The 27,201-nt window shown below is 41.8% G+C and overlaps 1 protein-coding gene and 1 long non-coding RNA gene across 2 annotated transcripts; both read right to left on the bottom strand.

Moving 5' to 3' along the window:
- Positions 1 to 1,549: 1,549 nt before the first annotated feature.
- si:ch211-80h18.1 (uncharacterized protein LOC555593 homolog) lies at positions 1,550 to 15,882 on the bottom strand. The gene is made up of 26 exons (XM_059349276.1): positions 15,872 to 15,882; positions 13,464 to 13,528; positions 13,327 to 13,392; positions 13,103 to 13,138; positions 12,836 to 12,898; positions 12,634 to 12,663; positions 11,347 to 11,376; positions 11,196 to 11,249; positions 10,387 to 10,434; positions 10,210 to 10,254; positions 10,070 to 10,114; positions 9,800 to 9,835; positions 6,814 to 6,870; positions 6,587 to 6,706; positions 6,437 to 6,487; positions 6,233 to 6,259; positions 6,099 to 6,137; positions 4,818 to 4,835; positions 4,620 to 4,682; positions 4,508 to 4,534; positions 4,271 to 4,315; positions 2,918 to 2,977; positions 2,808 to 2,843; positions 2,696 to 2,731; positions 2,062 to 2,106; positions 1,550 to 1,927 (listed from the first exon to the last, which is right to left on the bottom strand). Exons 1-26 carry the CDS (start codon positions 15,880 to 15,882, stop codon positions 1,893 to 1,895), a joined length of 1,188 nt encoding a protein of 395 aa, XP_059205259.1. The 3' UTR covers positions 1,550 to 1,892.
- A 6,687-nt stretch (positions 15,883 to 22,569) lies between these two features.
- LOC131985200 (uncharacterized) lies at positions 22,570 to 25,261 on the bottom strand. The gene is made up of 3 exons (XR_009395620.1): positions 25,241 to 25,261; positions 25,091 to 25,140; positions 22,570 to 22,949 (listed from the first exon to the last, which is right to left on the bottom strand). It is a non-coding gene; the product is annotated as an uncharacterized LOC131985200 (long non-coding RNA).
- Between the last annotated feature and the right edge of the window lie 1,940 nt (positions 25,262 to 27,201).

Genomic DNA, 27,201 nt, shown 5'->3' with positions numbered 1-27,201 from the left:
ACCCTCTGGCTCTCTTTAAAGCCCATCATGGTCTGTGTTTCCAGCTCTTTCCCTTTCCGTCATTGTGGCTGGGGAAACATAAATAAATAAATAAGTCAGGGTCAACAGGTTCCTCTCGTTGGTCCTCAGTGTTAACCCTATCAAGAGTTGTTTTCAGGCTCAATTACAGTGTGTAGTGGGGTGAGGGATGTGTTCATGCGTTGTGCAGTTTATGTTGTTTATGGTGCAAACAAACAAGTCAAAGATTACCTCAGAGGGCTGTTCATCAACGTGGATTAAGGAGAAGCCTGGCTTAAAATGATAAACCTTGCTAATTTAAGTGAGAGATGCGTTCCATCAAAGTGGGTTATGTGACTCCCCGCTCAGTAGCCATGGTAACTGATACCGCTCAGTAACCATGGTAACTGATACCACTGAACTAGCCTGCTAACTGTTGAGCTAACTTTAGCTGTGTGTCAAATAATTCCCGACGGGCAGAAACAAAACCCCAAAAGTCAGTTCCAACACGTTTCTGTTCGCGCGTCACTTTTGTCATGTCCGAGCTGAAAGTTTAGACTTGTTTTTTTTATGTTCCAGTCTGGTTTAGACCTTTGTTCTCACAATGTGACGAGGCATGAATTTATGTACCTATTTCAGTCAATCTGTTGTTTAATTCATGCAACCTTTGTTTTGGAGTGAACCCTTTATTAGAAAGATAAACATGTATAATTTAAGAAAAGTGTGCAAAAGTTTTTTAATCCATTTTGTTCTTGCTGTTAACCTGCCCTGACTCATTAACCTGTCCTGACTCGTTAACCTGTCCTGACTCGTTAACCTGTCCAGACTCATTAACCTGTCCTGACTCGTTAACCTGTCCTGACTCGTTAACCTGTCCAGACTCATTAACCTGTCCTGACTCGTTAACCTGTCCTGACTCGTTAACCTGTCCTGACTCGTTAACCTGTCCAGACTCATTAACCTGTCCTGACTCGTTAACCTGTCCTGACTCGTTAACCTGTCCAGACTCGTTAACCTGTCCTGACTCGTTAACCTGTCCAGACTCATTAACCTGTCCTGACTTGTTAAACTGTCCAGACTCGTTAACTTGTCCCGACTCGTTAACCTGTCCCGACTTGTTAACCTGCACTGACTCGTTAACCTGTCCGGACTCGTTAACCTGTCCTGACTCGTTAACCTGTCCGGACTCGTTATCTTGTCCCAACTCATTAACCTGTCGCAACTCGTTAACCTGTCCTGTCTTGATAACCTCCTCTGACTCGTTAACCTGTCCCGACTCATTAACCTGTCGCAACTCGTTAACCTGCACTGACTCGTTAACCTGTCCTGTCTTGATAACCTCCTCTGACTCGTTAACCTGTCCTGTCTTGATAACCTCCTCTGACTCGTTAACCTGTCCTGTCTTGATAACCTCCTCTGACTCATTAACCTGTCCTGACTTGTTAACCTGCACTGACTCGTTAACTTGTCCTGTCTTGATAACCTCCTCTGACTCGTTAACCTGCACTGATTCGTTATAAACTGGTAACAAAAGACAAATTCTCAGTTTGATGTTCAAACAGACAAACACTTTTATTGTGAAAGTTTAAAACATATAAACTCTTTTATTGTGGAAGTTTAAAACCACCAGTTGTGACGGTGACGATGATGTCACATCCTGTATGATGTCATCGAGTCAAGGCGACTCAGATGAAACTTTATTCGTATTTCTCTACAACAAAATAAACGTCTATAAACAAAACGTATTAAATATTTAAAAACAAACATCAAGCCGCTGGCGCTCAGGGGGCGGGGCCTACAGCTAGTGGGAGGGGTCTGCTCTCCGGGGCCATGCTGATTGGTCAGTACACTGGAATCGGTATCGCAGGAATCGAACTCGCGGCTTGATGTGGAAGTCAGCAGGTATCCTCCAGTTCCACATTTTCTGCACCTGAGACACAAACATGAAGTCAAACTTCTGAAACCAGAACAAACTGAAACCGGAACCATGACATCAGAGAGGTCAGAGGTCAGAGTGATGTCACTAGAGTTCACACAGAGGTCAGAGGTCAGAGAGGTACTAACCTTCAGGACCCTGACCAGATGGGTTGTACTGTTCAGTGACTGAACCTGCAGAGAACAAAAAGAACCAAGAAAAGAGAAAGAACAAACCTTCAGCACCTGAACCATCAAGACTGGTTAACCTGTGTTTGACTAGTTAACACCAGACTAGTTAACTGTTATATGACTAGTTAACACCAGACTAGTTAACCTTTATATGACTAGTTAACCAGACTAGTTAACCGTTATATGACTAGTTAATACCAGACTAGTTAACTGTTATATGACTAGTTAATACCAGACTAGTTAACCTTTATTTGACTAGTTAACCAGACTAGTTAACAGTTATATGACTAGTTAACCAGACTAGTTAACTGTTATATGACTAGTTAATACCAGACTAGTTAACCGTTATATGACTAGTTAACCAGACTAGTTAAACGTTATATGACTAGTTAACCAGACTAGTTGACCGTTATATGACTATTTAACCAGACTAGTTAACCATTATATGACTAGTTAACCAGACTAGTTAACCGTTATATGACAAGTTAATACCAGACTAGTTAACCTTTATATGACTAGTTAACCAGACTAGTTAACCGTTATATGACTAGTTAACCAGACTAGTTAAAGCTGGTTGAATTAGTAAACTTACCAGCCGTGTGTGTGTTGTCCGTCACCGCAGGATGACCTGAAACATGAACACACATTATTAGAGTAGAAGAAGAATGGTGAACTCTTCTTTTGTGGTAATAAATGAGACTTACTGGAGTCAGGGGGCGTTCCCGTCGGATCGGCTGAAACTACAAACACACACGCTGTAACTTCAACGCGACCTTTGACCTCACCTGTCAGTCACACAGGAGGCGGGGCTTACCTGGCCCTGTGGAGTCTGTCGCCATGGTAACCCCGTCTGTGTGGGAGTAACCACCTGAAACTGAGCAGACAGACAGGTGAACAGACAGACAGACAGACAGACAGACAGGTGAGCAGACAGACAGACAGACAGACAGACAGGTGACTCACAGACAGGGGCGCAGACAGACAGACAGACAGACAGGTGAGCAGACGGACAGGTGACAGACACACAGGTGAGAAGACAGACAGGTGAGCAGACAGAGAGACAGGTGAGCAAACAGGTGAGCAAACAGACAGACAGGTGACAGACACACAGGTGAGCAGACAGACGTGAGCAGACAGACATGTGAGCAGACAGACAGACAGACAGACAGACAGGTGAGCAGACAGACAGGTGACAGACACACAGGTGAGAAGACAGACAGGTGAGCAAACAGGTGAGCAAACAGACAGACAGGTGACAGACACACAGGTGAGCAGACAGACATGTGAGCAGACAGACAGACAGACAGACAGACAGGTGAGCAGACAGACAGGTGACAGACACACAGGTGAGAAGACAGACAGGTGAGCAAACAGGTGAGCAAACAGACAGACAGGTGACAGACACACAGGTGAGCAGACAGACATGTGAGCAGACAGACAGACAGACAGACAGACAGGTGAGCAGACAGACAGGTGACAGACACACAGGTGAGAAGACAGACAGGTGAGCAAACAGGTGAGCAAACAGACAGACAGGTGACAGACACACAGGTGAGCAGACAGACATGTGAGCAGACAGACAGGTGAGCAAACAGACAGACATGTGAGCAGACAGACAGGTGAGCAGACAGACAGACAGACGTGTGAGCAGACAGACAGGTGAGCAGACAGACAGACACAAAGGGTGAGCAGACAGACAGACGGGTGAGCAGACAGACAGGTGAACAGGCAGACAGACAGGTGAACAGACAGACAGACAGACGGATGAGCAGACAGACAGGTGAACAGGCAGACAGACACACGGGTGAGCAGACAGACAGACAGACAGACGGATGAGCAGACAGACAGGTGAACAGGCAGACAGACAGGTGAACAGACAGACAGACAGACAGACGGATGAGCAGACAGACAGGTGAACAGGCAGACAGACACACGGGTGAGCAGACAGACAGACAGACAGACGGGTGAGCAGACAGACAGGTGAACAGGCAGACAGACACACGGGTGAGCAGACAGACAGGTGAACAGGCAGACAGACACACGGGTGAGCAGACAGACAGACAGACAGACAGACAGACAGACAGACAGACGGGTGAGCAGACAGACAGGTGACCAGACAGACAGACAGGTGAACAGACAGACAGACAGGTGACAGACAGACATTTACCTGTGTAGCTGTCTGTCTCTGTGTGGAGGACGACAGGGGACGACTCTGTAACATGATCATGTGACAGGAAGTCAAACAAACAAAAAACACTTGATGATGCTAGTGCTAATGCTAATGCTAATGCTAGGGCTTGTGTTTCCTCTAAAGGGGCGGGGCTTGTGTTGTCTCCTAAAGGGGCGGGGCTTTCTATTGTCTTTGCTTGTGGTTGAGATGTGTTGTCATAGCAACAGGTCTTACCTGTGACATCATGGCCGATACCTGAAGCTGGAACCAATCAGAACAGCCGGTGGTCAATATCATTAATCAGTCTATTGATTTATTGATCCGTCCTTAAGTCCCGCCCTCTTACCTGTCAGGTCAATGTGAAATCCGGTCACTGGCTCCACCCCCCCTGCTGACATCATCGTAACACCTGATTACATCATCAACAGAGACTCGGTCTGATACAGGTGGAGGTGAGGTTGGACTGTACTAGTTTTAGGTTATTATTATTATTATTATTATTATATTATTATTATTATTATTATTATTATTAGAAATGACTCACCTGTGGATGTGTGATCAGCTGATTATGAAATTAAGGAAATTTTATTATTGAAGCTTCATTTAAAAACATTAACTCAATGAATAATAGACTGATATATTTCTTTACATGTATATACATAGTTTTTACTGTACCATATATATATATATATATATATACATATATATATATATATATATGTATATATATATATATATAAAATGTTGTGTTTACATATATGTATTATGATAGAAACATGTTAATTACACTAAACCAAAAATAAACATTATATATGCAACAACATATATATATATATGTATATATATATATATATATATATATATATATATATATATATACATATACAATTGTTCCAGTTTCCGAAAGACTTTCATATATAGTTTGGACATACATACAAAATATGCTTTGATGCTTTGATTGAGGGCTCCACTGTGTCAATCTATCTATCTATCTATCTATCTATCTATCTATCTATCTATCTATCTATCTATCTATCTATCTATCTATCAGTAAACAGTACAAACATTAATTAATTCTCCGTAACTGGTCTCGGGGGTCTGGAGCCGATCAGCTGACATGAGAGAGGCGGTTCACCTGGACACATAGAGACAGACAACCATGCTCTCATACACTCCTACGGTACATTTAGAGTCACCAGTTAAACACTAAGGGCATGATTTCTTGTTGTTTCTTTTTGAAGCCGGAGAACCACAGAGAACCAATGCTGACACGGAGAACATGAGAACTCCACATAGAAGATCCTCAAACTCCACATAGAAGATCCTCAAACTCCACATAGAAGAACTTCAAATTCCACATAGAAGATCCTCAAACTCCACATAGAAGATCCTCAAACTCCACATAGAAGATCCTCAAACTCCACATAGAAGAGCCACAGGCCGGAGTCAAACCAGCGACCCTCCGACCATGATGTCACCGTGGAGCCCATGAACAGAACATATGGTCCAAACTATATATGAAACCCTTTCAGAAACTGGAAACATATATATATACATATCTATATATATATATATATGTATGTATGTATTATTATCCAAACATTTTTATTACACTAAACCAAAATTAAACACAACATTTTATTACACTTGTGTGTGTTGTGTTTCCGTTTTGAACCGGCGGTCTACCTGACAGGTGTGGCAGCTCAGGATGTTTAATACAGTTATTGACTGAAATGTTTATCTCCATATTTTAAGAGGAAGTTTAGATGTGTTATCAGGTAACATCAGATTGATTAATAATTACCTGTGATTGATTAATAATTACCTGTGTTTGAGTCTGTCAGAAGAGTCTGTCGACCGTTACCTGAAAAGCACAAGTCAGCCAATCAAAGCCTCCGATGAGGTCTGACTCATCATTACATCATCACTTTATAATAAAACAGCAAAAAACTTTTTTACCATTAAAGTCTGAAGAGTCGTTTCCATCTGTAAACATAAATACACATGAAATATTTATAAATACACAAACTATTCATAAATACACAAATCATTCATAAATACACATGAAATATCCATAAATACACAACATATTCATAAATATACATAAATACTCATAAATACAGGTACAAGACATAACGTGTTCAACAGGTATGAACAGGTGACCTGTCTGAGCTCTGTGAGCTTCACTGTGTGATGAATATGATGAAACTGCATCTGATGAAGAAAAAAATTAAATACAAAGTTTATTTTATTAACTCATATCAGAGCAGATTTTCAGAGTAAAAGTCTTTCTGAATTCAGTCCTTCCTTTACCAGAGTGGGAGGAGCCTGAGACAGAATGAGTGCTGGACAGTGATTGGTCAGGCCCTGAGCTCAGAGGGGCGTGGTCTGATGCTGATTGGTCGATGCTGATGTCAGAGTGGTGAGCAGAATCTTCATCACCAGGATGACCAGGAGACAAAAATATTTTTTATGTGTAAATAATACGATGAAAGAACGAAGCCTTTTGGTCACATGACACCTGTGGGCAGGATCAATACCTGAAGGTGAGTCCAGACTGGAGCCAGACGGAGCTGCTGTCACACCTGAAGCCATCACTGAAACACAAACAACAAGCAGACTGATCAATACCAGCTTTTTTTCCAACAAAAAAAAAAAAAAAAAAAAGATCAATAACAGCTGATGTAGTGTATGCAGTGTGTTCAGTACGTGTTGTAATGCGACAACTATATACAGTCGTATAGAGCTCCTGAGGCTCAGACTACGTCACAAGGCTGTTGTCTAGAGAGTTTTCCAGTAAACTCACAACATCCCGCTGGCTATAGCACGATCTCCGGGGGCTCCCTGGATTGTTGGCGGGTCAGACCACCCACCGCTTCGACAGGAACGGAGACTCGGGTAAGAGCAGAGGAGGAGGACTGTGTGTTTATGTCCACAGTGATTGGTGCAATAACAGCAAGATCACAGACACACACTGCTCCCCCAACATTGGAGCTATGACAGTTGTCTGTAGGCCCTTCTACCTGCCTAGAGAGCTAACAGTAGTGATCATCACTGCTGTTTACATTCCACCGGATGCTAACGTTAGCATCGCTCTCACTCACCTACATGACACTGTCAACAGACTGCAACTGGCTCATCCTGAGGGAGTCCAGATCATCGCTGGGGACTTTAACCAAGCATGCCTTAAGACTGTCCTTCCCAGATTTGTACAGTATGTACAGTGTTCCACCAGAGGGACTAACACACTGGACCGGGTTTATTCAAATCTTAAGCATGCCTGCTGAGCTGTCCCCCTCCCACATCTGGGCCTGTCTGACCATCTCTCCCTGCTGCTCATCCCTGCATATACTCCCCTCAGGAGGAAAACCAAGCCAGTTACAATAACTGTAAAAACCTGGCCGGAGGGTGCTCTCTCTCAGCTGGAGGACTGCTTCGCCACCACTGACTGGAGTATGTTTGAGCATCAGAATCTTCAGGTCTTCACTGACTCTGTACTGTCCTACATCAAGTTCTCAATGGACAATGTAACAGTGGAAAAGCACATCCGTGTCTTTCCAAACCGGAAGCCCTGGATGACAGACCAAGTACAGTCACTCCTGAGGGCTCGTAACTCCGCCTTCAGGACGGGTGACTAGGACTTGTACAGCGCTGCAAGAGCGGACCTGAGGAGAGGGATTAAAAGTGCCAAGGTGGCCTACAAGAAGAAGGTAGAGGAACACCTGTCCAACAACAACCCCCGGCAGGTGTGGCAAGGACTAAAACAGATAACTAACTATAAAGGCAGCTCCTCAGTTACCATCGGCAGTGACGCCTCGCTGGCAGAGGAGTTAAACCATTTCTTTGCCCGCTTTGAGGCCATGAGCCCCCACCCAGCCACACTGCCCCCACAGACTGACAGCCCACACACACTCACTGTCCAGGAACACCAAGTGAGTAGAGTGTTCAGATCAGTGAAGATGAGGAAAGCTGCTGGTCCCGATGGAGTTACTGGTGAAGTACTCAAAGCCTGTGCTAGCCAACTCTCGCCTGTCTTCACTAAGATCTTTAATCTCTCTGTCACAGGCCACCATCCCAGCCTGTCTCAAGTCAGCCTCCATTATCCCTGTCCCCAAAAACTCAACCGTCAAAAACCTCAATGACTACAGACCAATTGCACTGACATCAGAAGTTGCAAAATGTTTTGAGAGACTGGTGTCACAACACATGAAGGACTGCCTCCCCCCTGCCTTTGACCCACACCAGTTTGTATTCAGGACCAACAGGAGCACAGACGACGCCATCTCAACAGCCCTCCACTGTGCTCTGAGCCACCTGGAGCACCCGGGGACCTCGGTGAGTGACATGTGACATGTGACCTGTTTGGCTGGTTGTAGACCAGGCGCGCCGCCGCGTTCTGGATCATCTGAAGTGGTTTTACTGTGCAGGCTGGCAGGCTGTCAGGAGGTTTACAGTAGTCAAGTTTTGAGATGACGACAGCTTGTGTCAGGAGTTGAGTGGCATGTTGAGTTAGGTAGGGTCTGATTTTTCTGATGTTGTAAAGTGCAAGCTTCTTTCCCTGGGCTGTCAGGACTCTCAACATCCACACAGGATAAATTAATTAAAAGGTGCAATAATCGGACATGTGCAATACAATTGATATGTGCAAAACACTCAATTTACCTCATCTATAAATTATAGCATTTTAAGTAGCCATTTATTTATTTTTATACTTATTTATTACATCACATGTCCTTGTTCTTGTTTTTGTCCTTGTTTAGCTCAGTATTTTTTTAAATGTTTTTACTCATGTTGTTTTGGGTTATGATTGTCATAACTATGCACCTTATGCAGTGGCACTTTCAATTTCGTTGTATAGTGAACTATATAATGACAATAAAGACTATTTGATTTGATCAGTAACACTCCAGATTAATAACAGCTCATCGATAAAAGATGATCAATAACAGCTGATCAGTAACACACCAGATCAATAACAGCTGATCAATAACACACCAGATCAATAACAGCTGATCAGTAACACCAGATTAATAACAGCTGATCAATAACACACCAGATCAATAACAGCTGATCAGTAACACACCAGATTAATAACAGCTGATCAATAACAGCTGATCAGTAACACACCAGATCAATAACAGCTGATCAATAAAAGCTGATCAATAACACATCTGATCAATAAAAGCTGATCAATAATACACCAAATTAATAACAACTGATCAATAACAGCTGATCAATAACAGCTGATCAATAACACACCATATCAATAACAGCTGATCAATAAAAGCTGATCAATAACACATCAGATTAATAACAACTGATCAATAACAGCTGATCAATTACACAGCTGATCAATAACAGCTGATCAATTACACACACAATCAGTAACATCTGATCGAAAACATCTGATCAATAACATCTGATCAATAAAAGCTGATCAGTAACACACCAGATCAATAACAGCTGATTAATTACACACACGATGATCAAAAACATTTGATCAATAACAGAAGAAAAGATTCACACCTGTGAAGTCCAGCTGAGTGGGCGGAGTCACATCACCTGAAAAAGAAGTAAAATAACTTCATCACCTGATCACACCTGTACTGATCTCACCTGTACTGATCACACCTGTACTGATCTCACCTGTACTGATCACACCTGTACTGATCTCACCTGTACTGATCACACCTGTACTGATCACATCTGTAGTGATCTCACCTGTACTGATCACACCTGTATTGAGCACACCTGTAGTGATCTCACCTGTACTGATCACACCTGTGATGATCTCACCTGGGATGTTGATGTGAACACCTGGTCTGAATGGATCACCTCCACCTGAAAACAACAAACACAACAAACATTAAACTGCAGCTCAGGTAACAGGTGAGCTTCTTCCTGCCTCACCTGCCTCAGGTAGAACAAAGACTCACCCATCAGGCTGAGCAGGAAGTCATGGCTGGCCGGGTCGATGGTTCCTGCAGGAGAGAGAGATATAGGTGACTCACCTGTCGCCCAACCCTCCTGATCACCTGCTCAGGAACGAACACTTCAACCTTTAAATATAACAAACAAACATGATGTTACACAGATCTCACCTGGACACTCACCTGTATAATCCAAGGGAGAAGCTCCGCCCCCAAACAAACTAGAAACACCTGGGAGGGAGACAGACAGGTACAGGTAAGGACAGACAGGTACAGGTTGAGTAAGACTGGTACAGGTGGAGTAAGACAGGTACAGGAAGAGACAGACAGGTAGAGAGACAGACAGGTACAGGAGGCAACAGATAGGTACAGGAGGAGAAAGACAGGTAGAGAAACAGACAGGTAGAGAGACAGACAGGTAGAGAGACAGACAAGTAAAGGTGGAGACAGACAGGTACAGTTGGAGATAGACAGGTCCAGGTGGAGACAGACAGGTACAGGAGGAGACAGACAGGTAGAGAGACAGACAGGTACAGGCGGCAACAGACAGGTACAGGTGGAGACAGACAGGTACAGAGACAGACAGGTACAGGTGGAGACAGACAGGTACCGGTAGAGACAGACAGGTACAGAGACAGACAGGTAGACAGACAGACAGGTACAGGAGGAGACAGACAGGTACCAGTAGAGACAGACAGGTACCGGTAGAGACAGACAGGTACAGAGACAGACAGGTAGAGAGACAGACAGGTACAGGAGGAGACAGACAGGTACCGGTAGAGACAGACAGGTAGAGAGACAGACAGGTACAGAGACAGACAGGTAGACAGACAGACAGGTACAGGAGGAGACAGACAGGTACCAGTAGAGACAGACAGGTACCGGTAGAGACAGACAGGTAGAGAGACAGACAGGTACAGGAGGAGACAGACAGGTACAGGAGGAGACAGACAGGTACCGGTAGAGACAGACAGGTAGAGTCAGACAGGTACCTGTCTGACTGCCAGCTCCTCCTCCTCCTCCGTTCAGCAGCTTCTGTCCGTTAACTGAAACACACACTAATCAATAATCACATCTATTGATTTTAATGTGACTGTATTCATCAGTTATTAATCAGTTATTGATCAGCTGTGATTTATTTACCGTTGGACTCCGAGTCGACCCCATCAGAACCTGCACACACACACACACGTTACTGATTGACTGATTTATTGATTTATTGATTTACTGACTGACTAACTGACTGACTGACTGACTGACTGACTGACTGATTTATTGATTGACTGACTGGTTAATTGACTGACTGGTGTATTGATTGACTGACTGGTTTATTGATTACCTGCAGGTTGAGTCTGATCAACAGAAAGTTCTGCAGCTGAAGAACCTGAAGAACATCAAAATGTTAGTAATTGATTAGTTGGAACATATTGATCGATTGATTGGTGATTACTTGCTGGTTGTGGATTTATTGGAACATATTGATTATTGGTGATTAGCTGCTGGTTATGGAATTATTGGGGCATATTGATTATTGGTGATTAGCTGCTGGTTATGGAATTATTGGAGCATATTGATTTTTGGTGATTAGCTGCTGGTTGTGGAGTTATTGTAACATATTGATTATTGATTATTTCCTTCTGGTTATGGAGTTATTGGAACATATTGATTATTGGTGATTAGCTGCTGGTTATGGAGTTATTGGAGCATATTGATTTTTGGTGATTAGCTGCTGGTTGTGGAGTTATTGTAACATATTGATTATTGACAATTAGCTGCTGGTTGTGGAGTTATTGTAACATATTGATTATTGATTATTACCTTCTGGTTATGGAGTTATTGTAACATATTGATTATTGATTATTATCTGCTAGTTGTGGAGTTATGGGAAAATATTGATTATTGATTATTATCTGCTGGTTGTGGAGTTATTGGAACATATTGATTATTGATTATTACCTGCTGGTTGTGAAGCTGCTGAGCTTGTCTGGCCTCCAGCTGCTGAAAAACAACAGAAGAAGAAGTGATTGTTTATTATTTCGTCCATCTGTGAACATTAATAATTCCTGAACCAAGAAGTAAAAGTTACCTGCTGAAGAAGAATCACCTGCGTGTCCTGACACAGACGTGAAGAAAAAATATTTATAATTGATTATTTAATAATTATAGACAAAAGTATATGGTGATTGATCAGTGAGTGATCAGAACGAACCCGGAGAACTTCCTGCTGTTCCGTCAGATGTTCCTCCACCTGCCGACTGAACGCTGGAACCTGATAATAAATTCAAATACTTATTGATTATGTTTGATCATTTCAACAGAATTGATCCCAAACACAGAAAACAATTGGAATTTTAAAAATGTCCGAAATAAACATCAAAAGAAAACGTGTGAACATGACTTTATTGTCATGAAAGATTAAGGTGGACTCACCACTCACATCCTGAATGATGGACGACACACCTGCAGAGAAAACACACCTGAATGATTATTAATAATCATCATGTGTCTGTTCAGAGGTATGAAACTGTGTGGCGTGAAGCCTGAATACCAGCCAGTTAATCTGGATTAAACCTGAGACCAAACAGGAACAAACAAACTGTTCAGGAGGTAAAACCTGATCAGGTGGACTCACCTGAACCTCCGGCTGCCACCGGCACCGCCGCCACCGCGGTGGTCTGCTGCACGCCAACAGCCCCTGTAAGAGGAGAGAGAGTATCAGGTGTTCAGCATGAATCAAACGTGTGTTTCTATGAGACGAGCAGAGTTTATTAAAAACAGGATCAGAGTCCTGGAACAAAGACTCATTGAGAGGATTTATGAATGAAGGTTTTCATGTTTAAAACAGCCACATCTTTATTTATCTTTTGGTTATCATGCAGCTTTTTGTTGGAGGTCTCACCCTCAATCCTATCGTGACTCTTGGAGTCATCATCATCTGGAAAGAAAAAAACAACATTTATTTCTCTAATTAAAGATATTTTAATGATGTTTTTAATGAGGTTATTCAAAGCTTCCTGTGTCCTTTCGGCCATTTATTCATGAGTCCGAGCTCATTTCAGTTAATCACTTTTATTCTTTATAAAGACTTTTTAAGTGTAAGAAGGTTGACTTTAATGAGCCTACCCTCCTCCTCCTCAGACAGCTCCCCCTCGCCCTCCTCGGCAGCCTCCAGCTCCTCCTGCTCCTTCTCTGCAACACCAACACAGAGTCATCAGATCCACTCAGAGGAAACACAGCAAAGTCAAAGTCTGAGCTTTTACCCTCCACAGGAGCCGTAGAGACCGCGGTCAGCAGGAAGACCAGCATGGACACGAACAGCAGCTTCCTGTCAGCACAGAGCACACGGGTTAACACAGCACTGACCCATAATGATCAATAATATCCCATACTGATCAATAATGATCAATAATAACCCATACTGATCAATAATAACCAATACTGATCAATAATGATCAATAATAACCCATACTGATCAATAATAACCAATACTGATCAATAATGATCAATAATAACCCATAATGATCAATAAAAACCCATACTGATCAATCATAACCCATACTGATCTATAATGGTCCAAACTGATCAATAATAACCCATACTGATCAATAACGATCGATACTGATGAATAATAATCCATACTGATCAATCATAACCCATACTGATCAATAAAAACCCATACTGATCAATAATAACCCATACTGATCAATCATAACCCATACTGATCAATAATGTTCCATACTGATCAATAATAATAATTTTGGCTCCAGTTAATCCCCATTAATAAAACTAATAAAACGTGACATAAGACATGAAACGATCAAAATCATTAAATATGACGATTATATTATAATTAATGATTATATTTATAATTAATGATTGTATTTATAATTAATGATTATATTATAATTACTGATTATATTTATAATTACTGATTATATTATAATTACTAATTATATTATAATTACTGATTATATTTATAATTAATGATTGTATTTATAATTACTGATTATATTATAATTAATGACTATATTATAATTAATGATTATATTTATAATTAATGATTATATTATAATTACTGATTATATTATAATTACTGATTATATTTATAATTAATGATTATATTATAATTACTGATTATATTTATAATTACTGATTATATTATAATTAATGATTATATTTATAATTACTGATTATATTATAATTACTGATTATATTTATAATTACTGATTATATTATAATTAATGATTATATTTATAATTACTGATTATATTATAATTACTGATTATATTTATAATTACTGATTATATTATAATTAATGATTATATTTATAATTAATGATTGTATTTATAATTAATGATTATATTTATAATTAATGATTGTATTTATAATTACTGATTATATTATAATTACTGATTATATTTATAATTACTGATTATATTATAATTAATGATTGTATTTATAGTTAATGATTATATTTATTTATTATGATTATATTTATTTATAATGATTACATTTATAATTACTGATGTTTCCAGGAAAACTATTTAACGTGACGCCACGATAAGCCACGCCCACTTCCTGTCGGATACTACATAGTACTACAGAACAAATACAGTATATATTTATATATGCATAAATGTATATAATTATAATTATATATATATATGAGTTTTACAGTATACATTTAAATGCAGTACTACAGAGTATTACAGTACTAATACTACTGCAATATTACAGAATACTACAGTACTAATATTACTGCAGTACTGCTGAGTATTACAGTACTAATATTTCTGCAGTATTACAGAGTATTACAGTACTATTATGACTGCAGTATTACAGAGTATTACAGTACTAATGTTTCTGCAGTACTGCTGAGTATTACAGTACTAATATTTCTGCAGTATTACAGAGTATTACAGTACTATTATGATGGCAGTATTACAGAGTATTACAGTATTAATGTTTCTGCAGTATTACAGAGTATTACAGTACTAATATTACTGCAGTATTACAGAGTATTACAGTACTATTATGACTGCAGTATTACAGAGTATTACAGTACTAATGTTTCTGCAGTATTACAGAGTTTTATAGTACTATAATTACTGCAATACTACTGAGTATCACAATACTAATTCTACTGCAGTACTACAGAGTATTACAATACTAATATTACTGCAATACTACTGAGTGTTACAGTACTAGTATTACTGCAGTATTACAGAGTATTACAGTACTAATATTACTGCAGTACTACTGAGTATTACAGTACTAATACTACTGCAGTATTACAGATTACCACGGTACTAATATTACTGCAGTACTACAGAGAATTACAGTCCTAATATTACTGCAGTATTAAAGAGTATTACATAACTAATATTACTGCAGTATTAAATAGTACTACAGTACTAATATTACTGCAGTACTACAGAGAATTACAGTACTAATATTACTGCAGTATCACAGAGTATTACAGTACTAATATTACTGCGGACATAAACATTAATAGAATACACAGTAGTACTACAATACAGTAGTACCAGCAGCAGTACTAGTACTATTAGTATAAGTATAGCAGTACTCACGGTGGCAGCATGCTGCAGTACTAGTAGTATTAGTATAGTAGTACTAGTAGTATAAGTATAAGTATAGCAGTACTCACGGTGGCAGCATGCTGCAGTACTAGTAGTATTAGTATAGTAGTACTAGTAGTATAAGTATAAGTATAGCAGTACTCACGGTGGCAGCATGCTGCAGTACTAGTCGTATTAGTATAGTAGTACTAGTAGTATAAGTATAAGTTTAGCAGTACTCACGGTGGCAGCATGCTGCAGTACTAGTTGTATTAGTATGGTAGTACTAGTAGTATAAGTATAAATATTGCAGTACTCACGGTGGCAGCATGCTGCAGCAGGATGAAGGTTTGTGTTGAAGTGAAGAGACTCCTCCTTCATCTCTCTCATTTATAGACGCTGAGGGGCGGGGCTAACCCATACCATATATGGAAAACATCTTTAAAACCTCTCATCTCTAAAAACACTGTTCATGGTTTCCCCATGAGTCTTTTTACAGACAAGACAAGGAGGAGGCGAGGAGGAGGAGAGGAGGAGGCGAGGAGGAGACGAGGAGGAGATGAGGAGGAGATGAGGAGGTGAGGAGGAGAGGAGGAGGAGAGGAGGAGGAGAGGAGGAGGCGAGGAGGAGATGAGGAGGAGACGAGGAGGAGATGAGGAGGAGATGAGGAGGTGAGGAGGAGAGGAGGAGGAGAGGAGGAGGAGAGGAGGAGGCGAGGAGGAGACGAGGAGGAGATGTGGAGGAGACAAGGAGGAGGCAAGGAGGAGATGTGGAGGAGACAAGGAGGTGGCAAGGAGGAGATGAGAAGGAGACAAGGAGGAGGTGAGGAGGAGATGAGGAGGAGGCGAGGAGGAGATGAGGAGGAGACAAGGAGGAGGTGAGGAGGAGATGAGGAGGCGAGGAGGAGATGAGGAGGAGGCGAGGAGGAGGCGAGGAGGAGACAAGGAGGAGATGTGGAGGAGACAAGGAGGAGGCAAGGAGGAGATGAGAAGGAGACAAGGAGGAGGTGAGGAGGAGATGAGGAGGAGGCAAGGAGGAGATGAGGAGGAGACAAGGAGGAGACAAGGAGGAGGTGAGGAGGAGATGAGGAGGAGGTGAGGAGGAGATGAGGAGGAGGCGAGGAGGAGGCGAGGAGGAGACAAGGAGGAGATGTGGAGGAGACAAGGAGGAGGCAAGGAGGAGATGAGAAGGAGACAAGGAGGAGGTGAGGAGGAGATGAGGAGGAGATGAGGAGGAGGCGAGGAGGAGACAAGGAGGAGGCAAGGAGGAGATGAGAAGGAGACAAGGAGGAGGTGAGGAGGAGATGAGGAGGAGGCGAGGAGGACACAAGGAGGAGGCGAGGAGGAGACGAGGAGGAGATGAGGAGGAGATGGGATGTCATCAGGATGTTGTCAGGTTGCGTCAGGTTGAGTCAGGTTGCGTCAGGATGCTTCAGGTTGCGTCAGGTTGCGTCAGGATGCTTCAGGTTGCGTCAGGTTGCGTCAGGTTGCGTCAGGTTGCGCTAGAATGCGTCAAAATGTGTCAGGATGCGTCAGGGTGCATCAGGTCGTGTCAGGATGCGTCAGGTTGCGCTAGAATGCGTCAGGATGCGTCAAAATGCGTCAGGATGCGTCAAAATGCGTCAGGTTGCGTCAGGATGCGCCAGGATGTGTTAGAATGCGTCAGATTGCGTCAGGTTGCATCAGGTCGCGCCAGGGTACGTTAGAATGCGTCAGGTTGCGTCAGGATGCGCCAGGAGGTGTTAGAATGCGTCAGATTGCGTCAGGTTGCATCAGGTCGCGCCAGGGTACGCTAGAATGCGTCAGGTTGCGTTAGAATGCGTCACATTGTGTCAGGATGCGTCAGGATGCATTAGAATGCGTCAGGTTGCGTCAGGATGCGTCAGGTTGGGTCAGGATGCGTCAGGTTGTGTCAGGATGCGTCAGGATGCGCCAGGATGCGCCAGGATGCGTCAGGTTGAGTCAGGTTGCATCAGGATGCATCAGGATGCGCCAGGATATGCCAGGATGCGCTCGAATGCGTCCGGTTGCGCCAGGATGCATCAGGTTGCGTCAGGATGCGCTAGAATGCGTCAGGTTGTGTCAAGATGCGTCAGGTTGCGTCAGGTTGCGTCAGGATGCATCAGGATGCGCCAGGATGCGCTAGAATGTGTCAGGTTGTGTCAGGATGCGTCAGGTTGCGTCAGGATGCACTAGAATGTGTCAGGTTGTGTGTCAGGGTGCATCAGGATGCATCAGGATGCGTTAGAATGCGTCAGGTTGCGTCAGTTTGCGTCAGGTTGCATCAGGTTGCTTCAGGATGCGCCAGGATGCGCCAGGATGCGTTAGAATGTGTCAGGTTGGGTTAGAATGCGTCAGGATGCGTCAGGATGCATCAGGATGCGGCAGGATACGCTAGAATGTGTCAGGTTGCGTGTCAGGGTGCATCAGGTTGCGTCAGTGTGCGTCAGGATGCGCCAGGATACGTTAGAATGCGACAGGTTGTGTCAGGGTGCATCAGGTTGCGTCAGAATACGTCAGGATGCGTTAGAATGTGTCAGGTTGGGTTAGAATGCGTCAGGTTGTGTCAGGATGCGCCAGGATACGTTAGAATGCGTCACAATGCGTCGGGTGTGTCAGGTTGCGTTAGAATGCGTCAGGTTGCGTCAGGTTGCGTCAGGTTGCATCAGAATGCGTCAGGATGCGTTAGAATGCGTCAGGATGCGTTAGAATGCATCACAATGCGTCTGGTGTGTCAGGTTGCGTCAGAATGCGTCAGGATGTGTCAGGATGCCCCAGGATACGTTAGAATGTGTCAGGTTGCATCAGGGTGCATCAGGTTGCATCAGGTTGCATCAGGATGCGTTGGAGTGCATCAGGGTGCATCAGGTTGCATCAGGTTGCATCAGGATGCGTTGGAGTGCGTCAGGTTGCATCAGGATGCGTTGGAGTGCGTCAGGTTGCATCAGGATGCGTTGGAGTGCGTCAGGGTGCATCAGGTTGCATCAGGTTGCATCAGGATGCGTTGGAGTGCATCAGGTTGCATCAGGATGCGTTGGAGTGCATCAGGTTGCATCAGGATGCGTTGGAGTGCATCAGGTTGCATCAGGATGCGTTGGAGTGCATCAGGTTGCATCAGAATGCATCACACATAGGTGTATTTTTTTTATACTTAACCATTTTTATTCATATCCTTTTTGAACCAGAGTTGACATTTGTTGGTCGTTACTTCGGACTATAAAATGAAAACGGAGTCAAACCCGCTGACCTTCTGTGCTTTTATTTTGAAGAGAGTTTCCTGCTGTCTGTGGGAATCAGGGCAGAACATGAGTCTGCAGCCGGACGTCCTGAAACCAGAAGCGAGCTGGAGCTGAGTTGGACTCTGGGATCAGGTCCAGAGAAGGAATTAAGGGCACTTTAAGGTATAGTCTGGTCCAGCTTGGTTCTGAATGACTGCAGCTCACCTGGACCTTTGATCCTGATGTCTAATTGTAACCAAGAGCTGTGGGACAGACGAGACACCAGAGACACAGAACCTCCACAGACATCCCATAACTCCAGACCAACATTCATGAAACAGAACAAAGAGAAAAAGGTTCAAACTGTTGCCTCCTACACTCAGTTCTAAAACATTTATTACGTCATTCTGAACTGTTAACTCCATGGAGTCTGACTCCTTCCATCCTGCCTGTATTCACCACTAAAACATGTTTAAATTCCATGTTGGTATATTTTTTCACCTATATGACCTGATAATAATAATTGATTTATTATTCTGACTTACTGGATCAACATTTAGAACCAAAAAGAAACAAAGAAAAACCAACATAAATGTGATCTTGTGATTGTGTGTGATCCTGTCATCAACTCTGGTTTTTATTCTAGTGGGACTCTGTTTGATTTGGCTCTGGTGTGTTTAGCCCAACATTTTTTATCATTTTGTGTCTTTGTAAGTAATTTTGTGTCTTTGTAAGTCATTTTGTGTCTTTTTTGTCATTTTGTGTCTTTTTTGGTCATTTTGTGTCTTTCTGGTCATTTTGTGTTTGTTTGTTTTTTGGTCATTTTGTGTCTTTTTTTCATTTTTTTAAATGTTTCAAATGTGACCAAAGGTGTCAAATCTAACATATAAGAGGGTTCCATCCAGTTCTATCATTTGATACTAAATCTATTTGAGCTTGTCTCCAGTTTTACTTGGTATATCATCATCAAACTGAAACTGGCCTCATGGAGTTTACAGCCAGAACTTTAGAGGTAAATGTACAGTAGGGCTCCACGCTGCTTTGTTTTCTAGTCTGGATGGAGGCAACAAGTCTGCATTATTTGGAGCTTTTAGACACTCCAGAGGGTTAATACGATTTATGCTACAAGGCCCTTTAAATGAATAATAATAATGATGATAATGATGATAATTATTATCAATATTATTTGGAGGATAGGCTGATCTGAGAAGTTTCAACAGTAAAAGTCCTCATCATGTTCAACAGAATAATGAGACTGAATTAAAATCACTGATCCATTCATGTGATCATGCTGTTATTAAAGGTGGAGACTTCAAATACTAACTGTTGAGTCATTTAAACATTTTGTATCATCAATTTAAAAGGAATTAACTAATAACTAAATGAATGAATGAATGAATGAATGCTTTATTTCGGTTAACAAAACAAAATAATAAAATCATGTTTTTACAAAAGAATCCATCAGACAGCAACCGAAAAAGGAAAAGGCTGAATAATTCACATCATTAAAAAAAACATCTTAACAGCTTAAACTGAAAAATAAAATTCAATCAAATTTCATTGTAACCCTTGATAATTTAATACTTTAAAGTCTTCTTGAAAACTAACTAGAATTTCACATCTTTATTTCATCATTTAGTCCATTCCATAATTTTACACCCAAAACTGACACACATCTGTAATTGAGATTAGTCCAAACATTAGCAACCCCCTGAAGTTATAAATCCCCTGCCTTAATTTAAACATTTTTTAATACGAACAGGAATTGACATGTTTACCACTCGAAACACAATTTGTAATGTTTTTGAAAATACAATGTCCAAAAATTTGAATGTGTGTGATCTTATAAAAAGCTGATTTGTAATCACGGTATCCAACTTCATTTATTATTTATTACCCTAATAGCTCTTTTCTGCAACTCAAAAGTGCAGCTGTGGTTGCCAGAACTTTACTGTAATAAATACGGTGCAACTTTTTCTAATATTACAATAAAATGATATCAACACTGTTGATTTCATGTTCATGTTTCATGTTACTTTATAAATGCTGCATAAATTAAAGATTGTACCATTAAATATTACAGTATATTTCTGCTAGAGTTATGGTGTTTAGTACATTTAACAGTGAGAAAAAATGTTTTTACAAAAAATAAATGCAAAAATGACAGTGATGGCTTGTATATATATATATTACAGTATATTTTTGCTATAAACATGGTGCCAGAGTATTTTACAGTGGAGTAACAAAAAAAACTGTAAAAAATCCTGTTTTGGCTGATAAAAACATTTACGGTGTTTCATTGTTACTGAAACTGAATTAACTCATTTATCATTTTACGTCTTTTACTGTCATGGTTTAGCAGTTTTTACTGTAAAATCTACAGACATTTTTTACAGTGTAGTAAAGTGGAAGAATAAAGTGGAAGAAAGTGGAAATACTGAAGAAAAGTAGAAACAGATTCTTACTGCACACGTACACGTGTACTAAAGGTAAATCTGTTCTCACAGATATCCACCTATGAGCTGCTTCTCTGTTTACACAGTGTGTGTGTGTGTGTGTGTGTGTGTGTGTGTGTGTGAGATGTGCTCCATTGATTCGTCCCCTGCTATCGGCTCACAACCCCCATCAACCAATCCTTTATCTGGCAGGAAGTCCCCCTCCTTCTCTGTTTCTTCTTCGTTGGTGTGTGTGGTGTGTGTGTGTGTGTGTGTGTGTGTGTGTGTTAACCTCTGATGACCTGAGGTCAGTTTTCAATCATCGTCTCAGAGAAACAGAATCTGTTCCACCTGAGGAGTCGGCAGGAAACCTGACTCCTCCCCCAGCAACCTGGAGCCTGCTGCCGAGATGGTCAACATGTTGCTGAGATGACCAACATGTTGCTGAGATGATCAACATGTTGCAGTGATTACAGATCAATAAGGATGGTGTGATTACAGATCTATTATCAGATTGTGATTATAATCAGTTAATAATCTGTGAATGATTACAGATAATAAATTATTATATTTCATTTGATATTAAAATATGATCTGGGGTCAAAGGTTCGGATCAATGTCACGGTTTTGATTCACGGATTAGATCAATATCCAGATCAGCAAAGGAATCTGAGAAAGTATTCAGATCCTTTATTAACTGCAGTAAAAGTACTAACACACACTGTGAAATGACTCCACTACAGTAAAAGTCCTGCATTCAAAGTTTACTGAAGTAAAAGTACAAAAGTATCAGCATCAAAATGTACTTAAAGTATCAAAAGTAAAAGTACTCCTTATGCAGAATGGACCCACTCAGATTGTTTTATACATTCTGAATATATTATTGGGTTATTAGTTTTTATACATTTATATAAGCAGCATATTACTGTTGTCAAGAATAAAAACTTTTATGTGGTTTTATTTATTAACATATGTAATCACTTTTAATTGATCATGTTTCCATATTAAATCTCGACCTGAAAGTAAATAACGCTGGTAATTAAATGTAGAGGAGTAAAGTTCGATATTTACCTCTAAAATGCCCTGATGTAGAAGTATAAAGTTACATCTGTGGAAATACTGAAGAAAAGTACAAGTACCTCAAAATTGTACTTAAGTACAGTATGATTTCAGATCAATAATCAGTTCATGATTTTAGATGAATTATCAGTTCCTGATTTCCGATCAATAATCAGTTCATGATTTTGGATCAAGGTTTTGACAGTTAACTTTATTAGCACATCCTCTGTGGACAATCTTCTGTAATGTAACTTTATTTACAGTGAATGAATGAACACAGACACACAGAGCAGACAGACAGGCAGAGAGTGGGACGGGTTAAACCAAAGCCAGAGGAAACAACCAATGAGGAACGAGCTGAGGAGTAAACAGGAAGCTGAAGGTTGAAGTTCAGTTGCAGTCAACTTGTTGTTCTTGTTGTTGTTGCAGCAACCGTATTCCACTGTGGGCTTGGCTCTGATGGGAGAAAAAAACACTCTGCTGTTATGTCTGGTCATATTTATTGATCATTATTTACTGACCAGGATGTATCAGGATGCGTCAAGTTGTGTCACAATTGCGTCAGGTTGTGTCAGGATGCGTCAAATTGCGTCAGGATGCGTCAGGTTGCGTCAGGTTGCGTCAGGATGCCTCAGGATGCCTCAGGATGCCTCAGGTTGCGTCAGGTTGCGTCAGGATGCCTCAGGATGCCTCAGGATGCCTCAGGTTGCGTCAGGATGCCTCAGGATGCCTCAGGATGCCTCAGGTTGCGTCAGGATGCCTCAGGATGCGTCAGGTTGCGTCAGGTTGCGTCAGGATGCGTCAGGTTGCGTCAGGATGCCTCAGGATGCGTCAGGATGCGTCAGGATGCGTCAGGTTGCGTCAGGATGCCTCAGGATGCGTCAGGTTGCGTCGGGATGCGTCAAGATGCATCAAGATGCATCAGTATGCGTCAGTATGCGTCAGGTTGTATCAAGACTCGTCAGGTTGCGTCAGGTTGCATCAGGTTGCGTCAGTATGCATCAGGATGCATCAGGATGCGTCAGGTTGCGTCAGGATGCGTCAAGTTGTGTCATGGTTGCGTCAGGAATGCATCTGGTTGCGTCAAGATGCATCAGGTTGCGTCAGGATGCGTCAGGTTGTGTCAAGACTCATCAGGTTGCATCAGGTTGCATCAGGTTGCGTCAGTATGCATCAGGTTGTGTCAGGATGCGTCAAGTTGTGTCATGGTTGCGTCAGGAATGCGTCAAGATGCATCAGTATGCATCAGTATGCATCAGTATGTGTCAGGTTGTATCAAGACTCGTTAGGTTGCGTCAGGTTGCGTCAGTATGCATCAGGATGCATCAGGATGCGTCAGCTTGTGTCATGGTTGCGTCAGGAATGCATCAGGTTGCTTCAAGATGCATCAGGATGCGCCAGGTTGCGTCAGGATGCATCAGGATGCGCCAGGTTGCGTCAGGATGCGTCAGGTTGTGTCAAGACTCATCAGGTTGCATCAGGTTGCGTCAGTATGTATCAGGTTGTGTCAGGATGCATCAAGTTGTGTCATGGTTGCGTCAGGAATGCGTCAAGATGCATCAGTATGCATCAGTATGCGTCAGGTTGTATCAAGACTCGTTAGGTTGCGTCAGTATGCATCAGGATGCGTCAGGTTGCGTCAGGATGCGTCAGGTTGTGTCAAGATGCATCAGGTTGCGTCAAGATTCGCCAGGATGCGTCAGGTTGCGTCAGTATGCGTCATGTTGTGTCAGGATGCGTCAGGTTGCATCAAGATGCGTCAGGCTACGTCAAGATGTGTGAGGTTGTGTCAGGATGCGTCAGGATGCGTCAGGATGCGTCAGGATGCGTCAAGATGCGTCAGGATGCGTCAGGTTGTGTCAGGTTGCATCAGGATGCGCTAGGATGCGTCAGGTTGTGTCAGGATGCGTCAAATTGCGTCAGGATGCGTGAGGATGCATCATGTTGCATCACGGTGCGACAGGATGCGCCAGGATGCACCAGGATGCGTCAAGTTGTGTCATGGTTGCGTCAGGAATGCTTCAGGTTGCGTCAAGATGCATCAGGATGCATCAGGTTGCGTCAAGACTCGTCAGGTTGCGTCAGGTTGCGTCAAGATGCATCAGGATGTGTCAGGTTGCGTCAAGACTCGTCAGGTTGCATCAGGTTGCGTCAGGTTGTGTCAGAATGCATCAGGTTGCGTCAAGTTGTGCCATGGTTGCGTCAGGAATGCGTCAGGTTGCGTCAGGTTGCGTCAAGATGCATCAGGATGCGTCAAGATGCATCAGGATGCGTCAGGTTGCGTCAAGACTCGTCAGGTTGCGTCAAGATGCATCAGGATGTGTCAGGTTGCGTCAAGACTCGTCAGGTTGCATCAGGTTGCGTCAGGTTGTGTCAGAATGCGTCAGGTTGCGTCAAGCTGTGCCATGGTTGCGTCAGGTTGCGTCAAGATGCATCAGGATGCGTCAAGTTGTGTCAAGACTCGCCAGGCTGCGTCAGGTTGCGCCAGGATGCGTCAGGATGCATCAGGATGTGTCAGGTTGTGTCAAATTAATTAAAAACACACATTTTGAAGCAGTGTTGGAGGTGGTGAGTTTGAAGTGGACTGTTGCTGGTACCTGTGTCAGCCGAGCATCCACAGTTCACAGGCTGAGCGTCTACATCGGGGCTAAAAGACCAAAACAGTTTGAAATCTGTTAGTCAGGTTCATGAAGTGATAATTGTAGTGGATCTGAAATGAGATTGGCTGTGAGATATTGTGATGTTACCCTGTGTGGTGGCGGAGGTTCATCTTGTTGGTCAGCAGATGGAGCTGCAACAAGAAACAAGATGGCAATTCATGAATATCAACATCAATTATTTGTTTCAGCTTTTTCTGAGAATTCTTTCTGAACTTGTCAACCTCAAAACTAATGCATTTCAGAAATAAATTAATCGTGTGTCATTTTTAATTCTGTTAGTTTAAATGATTTTCTTGACTCATTTTCCTAACCTTTGTTAAATTTAAAAGTAGACTTAAATTTTCCTCTTTGATAAAACCTACAGTAAGTGCTCTCTGAGGCTTGGACCAGTCCCTAGTGATGCTGCTAGGAACTTCCCATGATGCACTGAGCTCTTCATACCCTCTCTCTTCATCGTTAAACATTCATCTTCCATTAATACTTATGCGCTTCCCTGTTCTCTTCTTTCACAGATTTGTATAAATCACAGGGTGTCGAGCTGTGGTCCTGCAAGACACCCAATACTGCAATCACCTATCACCATGGATCAGTACTACTATCACCTATCACCATAGATCACTACTACTATCACCATAGATCACTACTACTATCACCTATCACCATAGATCACTACTACTATCACCATAGATCACTACTACTATCACCATAGACAATTATTACTATAACCATAGACCACTACTACTATCACCATCACCATAGATCACTACTACTATCACCTATCACCATAGATCACTACTACTATCACCATAGATCACTACTACTATCACCATGGATCACTACTACTATCACCTATCACCATAGATCACTACTACTATCACCATGGATCACTACTACTATCACCTATCACCATAGATCACTACTACTATCACCATAGATCACTACTACTATCACCATAGACAATTATTACTATCACCATAGACCACTACTACTATCACCATCACCATAGATCACTACTACTATCACCTATCACCATAGATCACTACCACCTATCACCATAGATCACTACTACTATCACCATAGATCACTACTACTATCACCATAGACAATTATTACTATAACCATAGATCACTACTACTACTATCACCATCACCATAGATCACTACTACTATCACCTATCACCATAGATCACTACTACTATCACCATAGATCACTACTACTATCCCCATGGATCACTACTACTATCACCTATCACCATAGATCACTACTACTATCACCATGGATCACTACTACTATCACCTATCACCATAGATCACTACTACTATCACCATAGATCACTACTACTATCACCATAGACAATTATTACTATCACCATAGACCACTACTACTATCACCATCACCATAGATCACTACTACTATCACCTATCACCATAGATCACTACCACCTATCACCATAGATCACTACTACCACCTATCACCATAGATCACTACTACTATCACCATAGATCACTACTACTATCACCATAGATCACTACTACTATCACCACAGATCACTACTACTATCACCTATCACCATAGATCACTACTACTATCACCTATCACCAAAGATCACTACAACTATCACCATAGACCACTACTACTATCACCATAGATCACTACAACTACCACCTAGCACCATAGATCACTACTACTATCACCTATCACCATAGATCACTACTACTATCACCTATCACCATAGATCACTACTACTATCACCATAGATCACTACTACTATCACCTATCACCAAAGACCACTACAACTATCACCATAGACCACTACAACTATCACCATAGACCACTACTACTATCACTATAGATCATTACTACTATCACCTAAACATAGACCACTACTACTATCACTATCACATAGACCACTACTACTATCACCATAGACCACTACTACTATCACTATTATCAAAGACCACTACTACTATCACCATAGACCACTACTTATATCACCATAGACCACTACAACTATCACCATACACCATTACTCCTATCGCCATAGACCA

The sequence above is a fragment of the Centropristis striata genome, chromosome 14, assembly GCF_030273125.1.
Source record: "Centropristis striata isolate RG_2023a ecotype Rhode Island chromosome 14, C.striata_1.0, whole genome shotgun sequence".
NCBI lineage: Eukaryota > Metazoa > Chordata > Actinopteri > Perciformes > Serranidae > Centropristis > Centropristis striata.
This window is presented reverse-complemented; position numbering and strand designations above follow the sequence as displayed.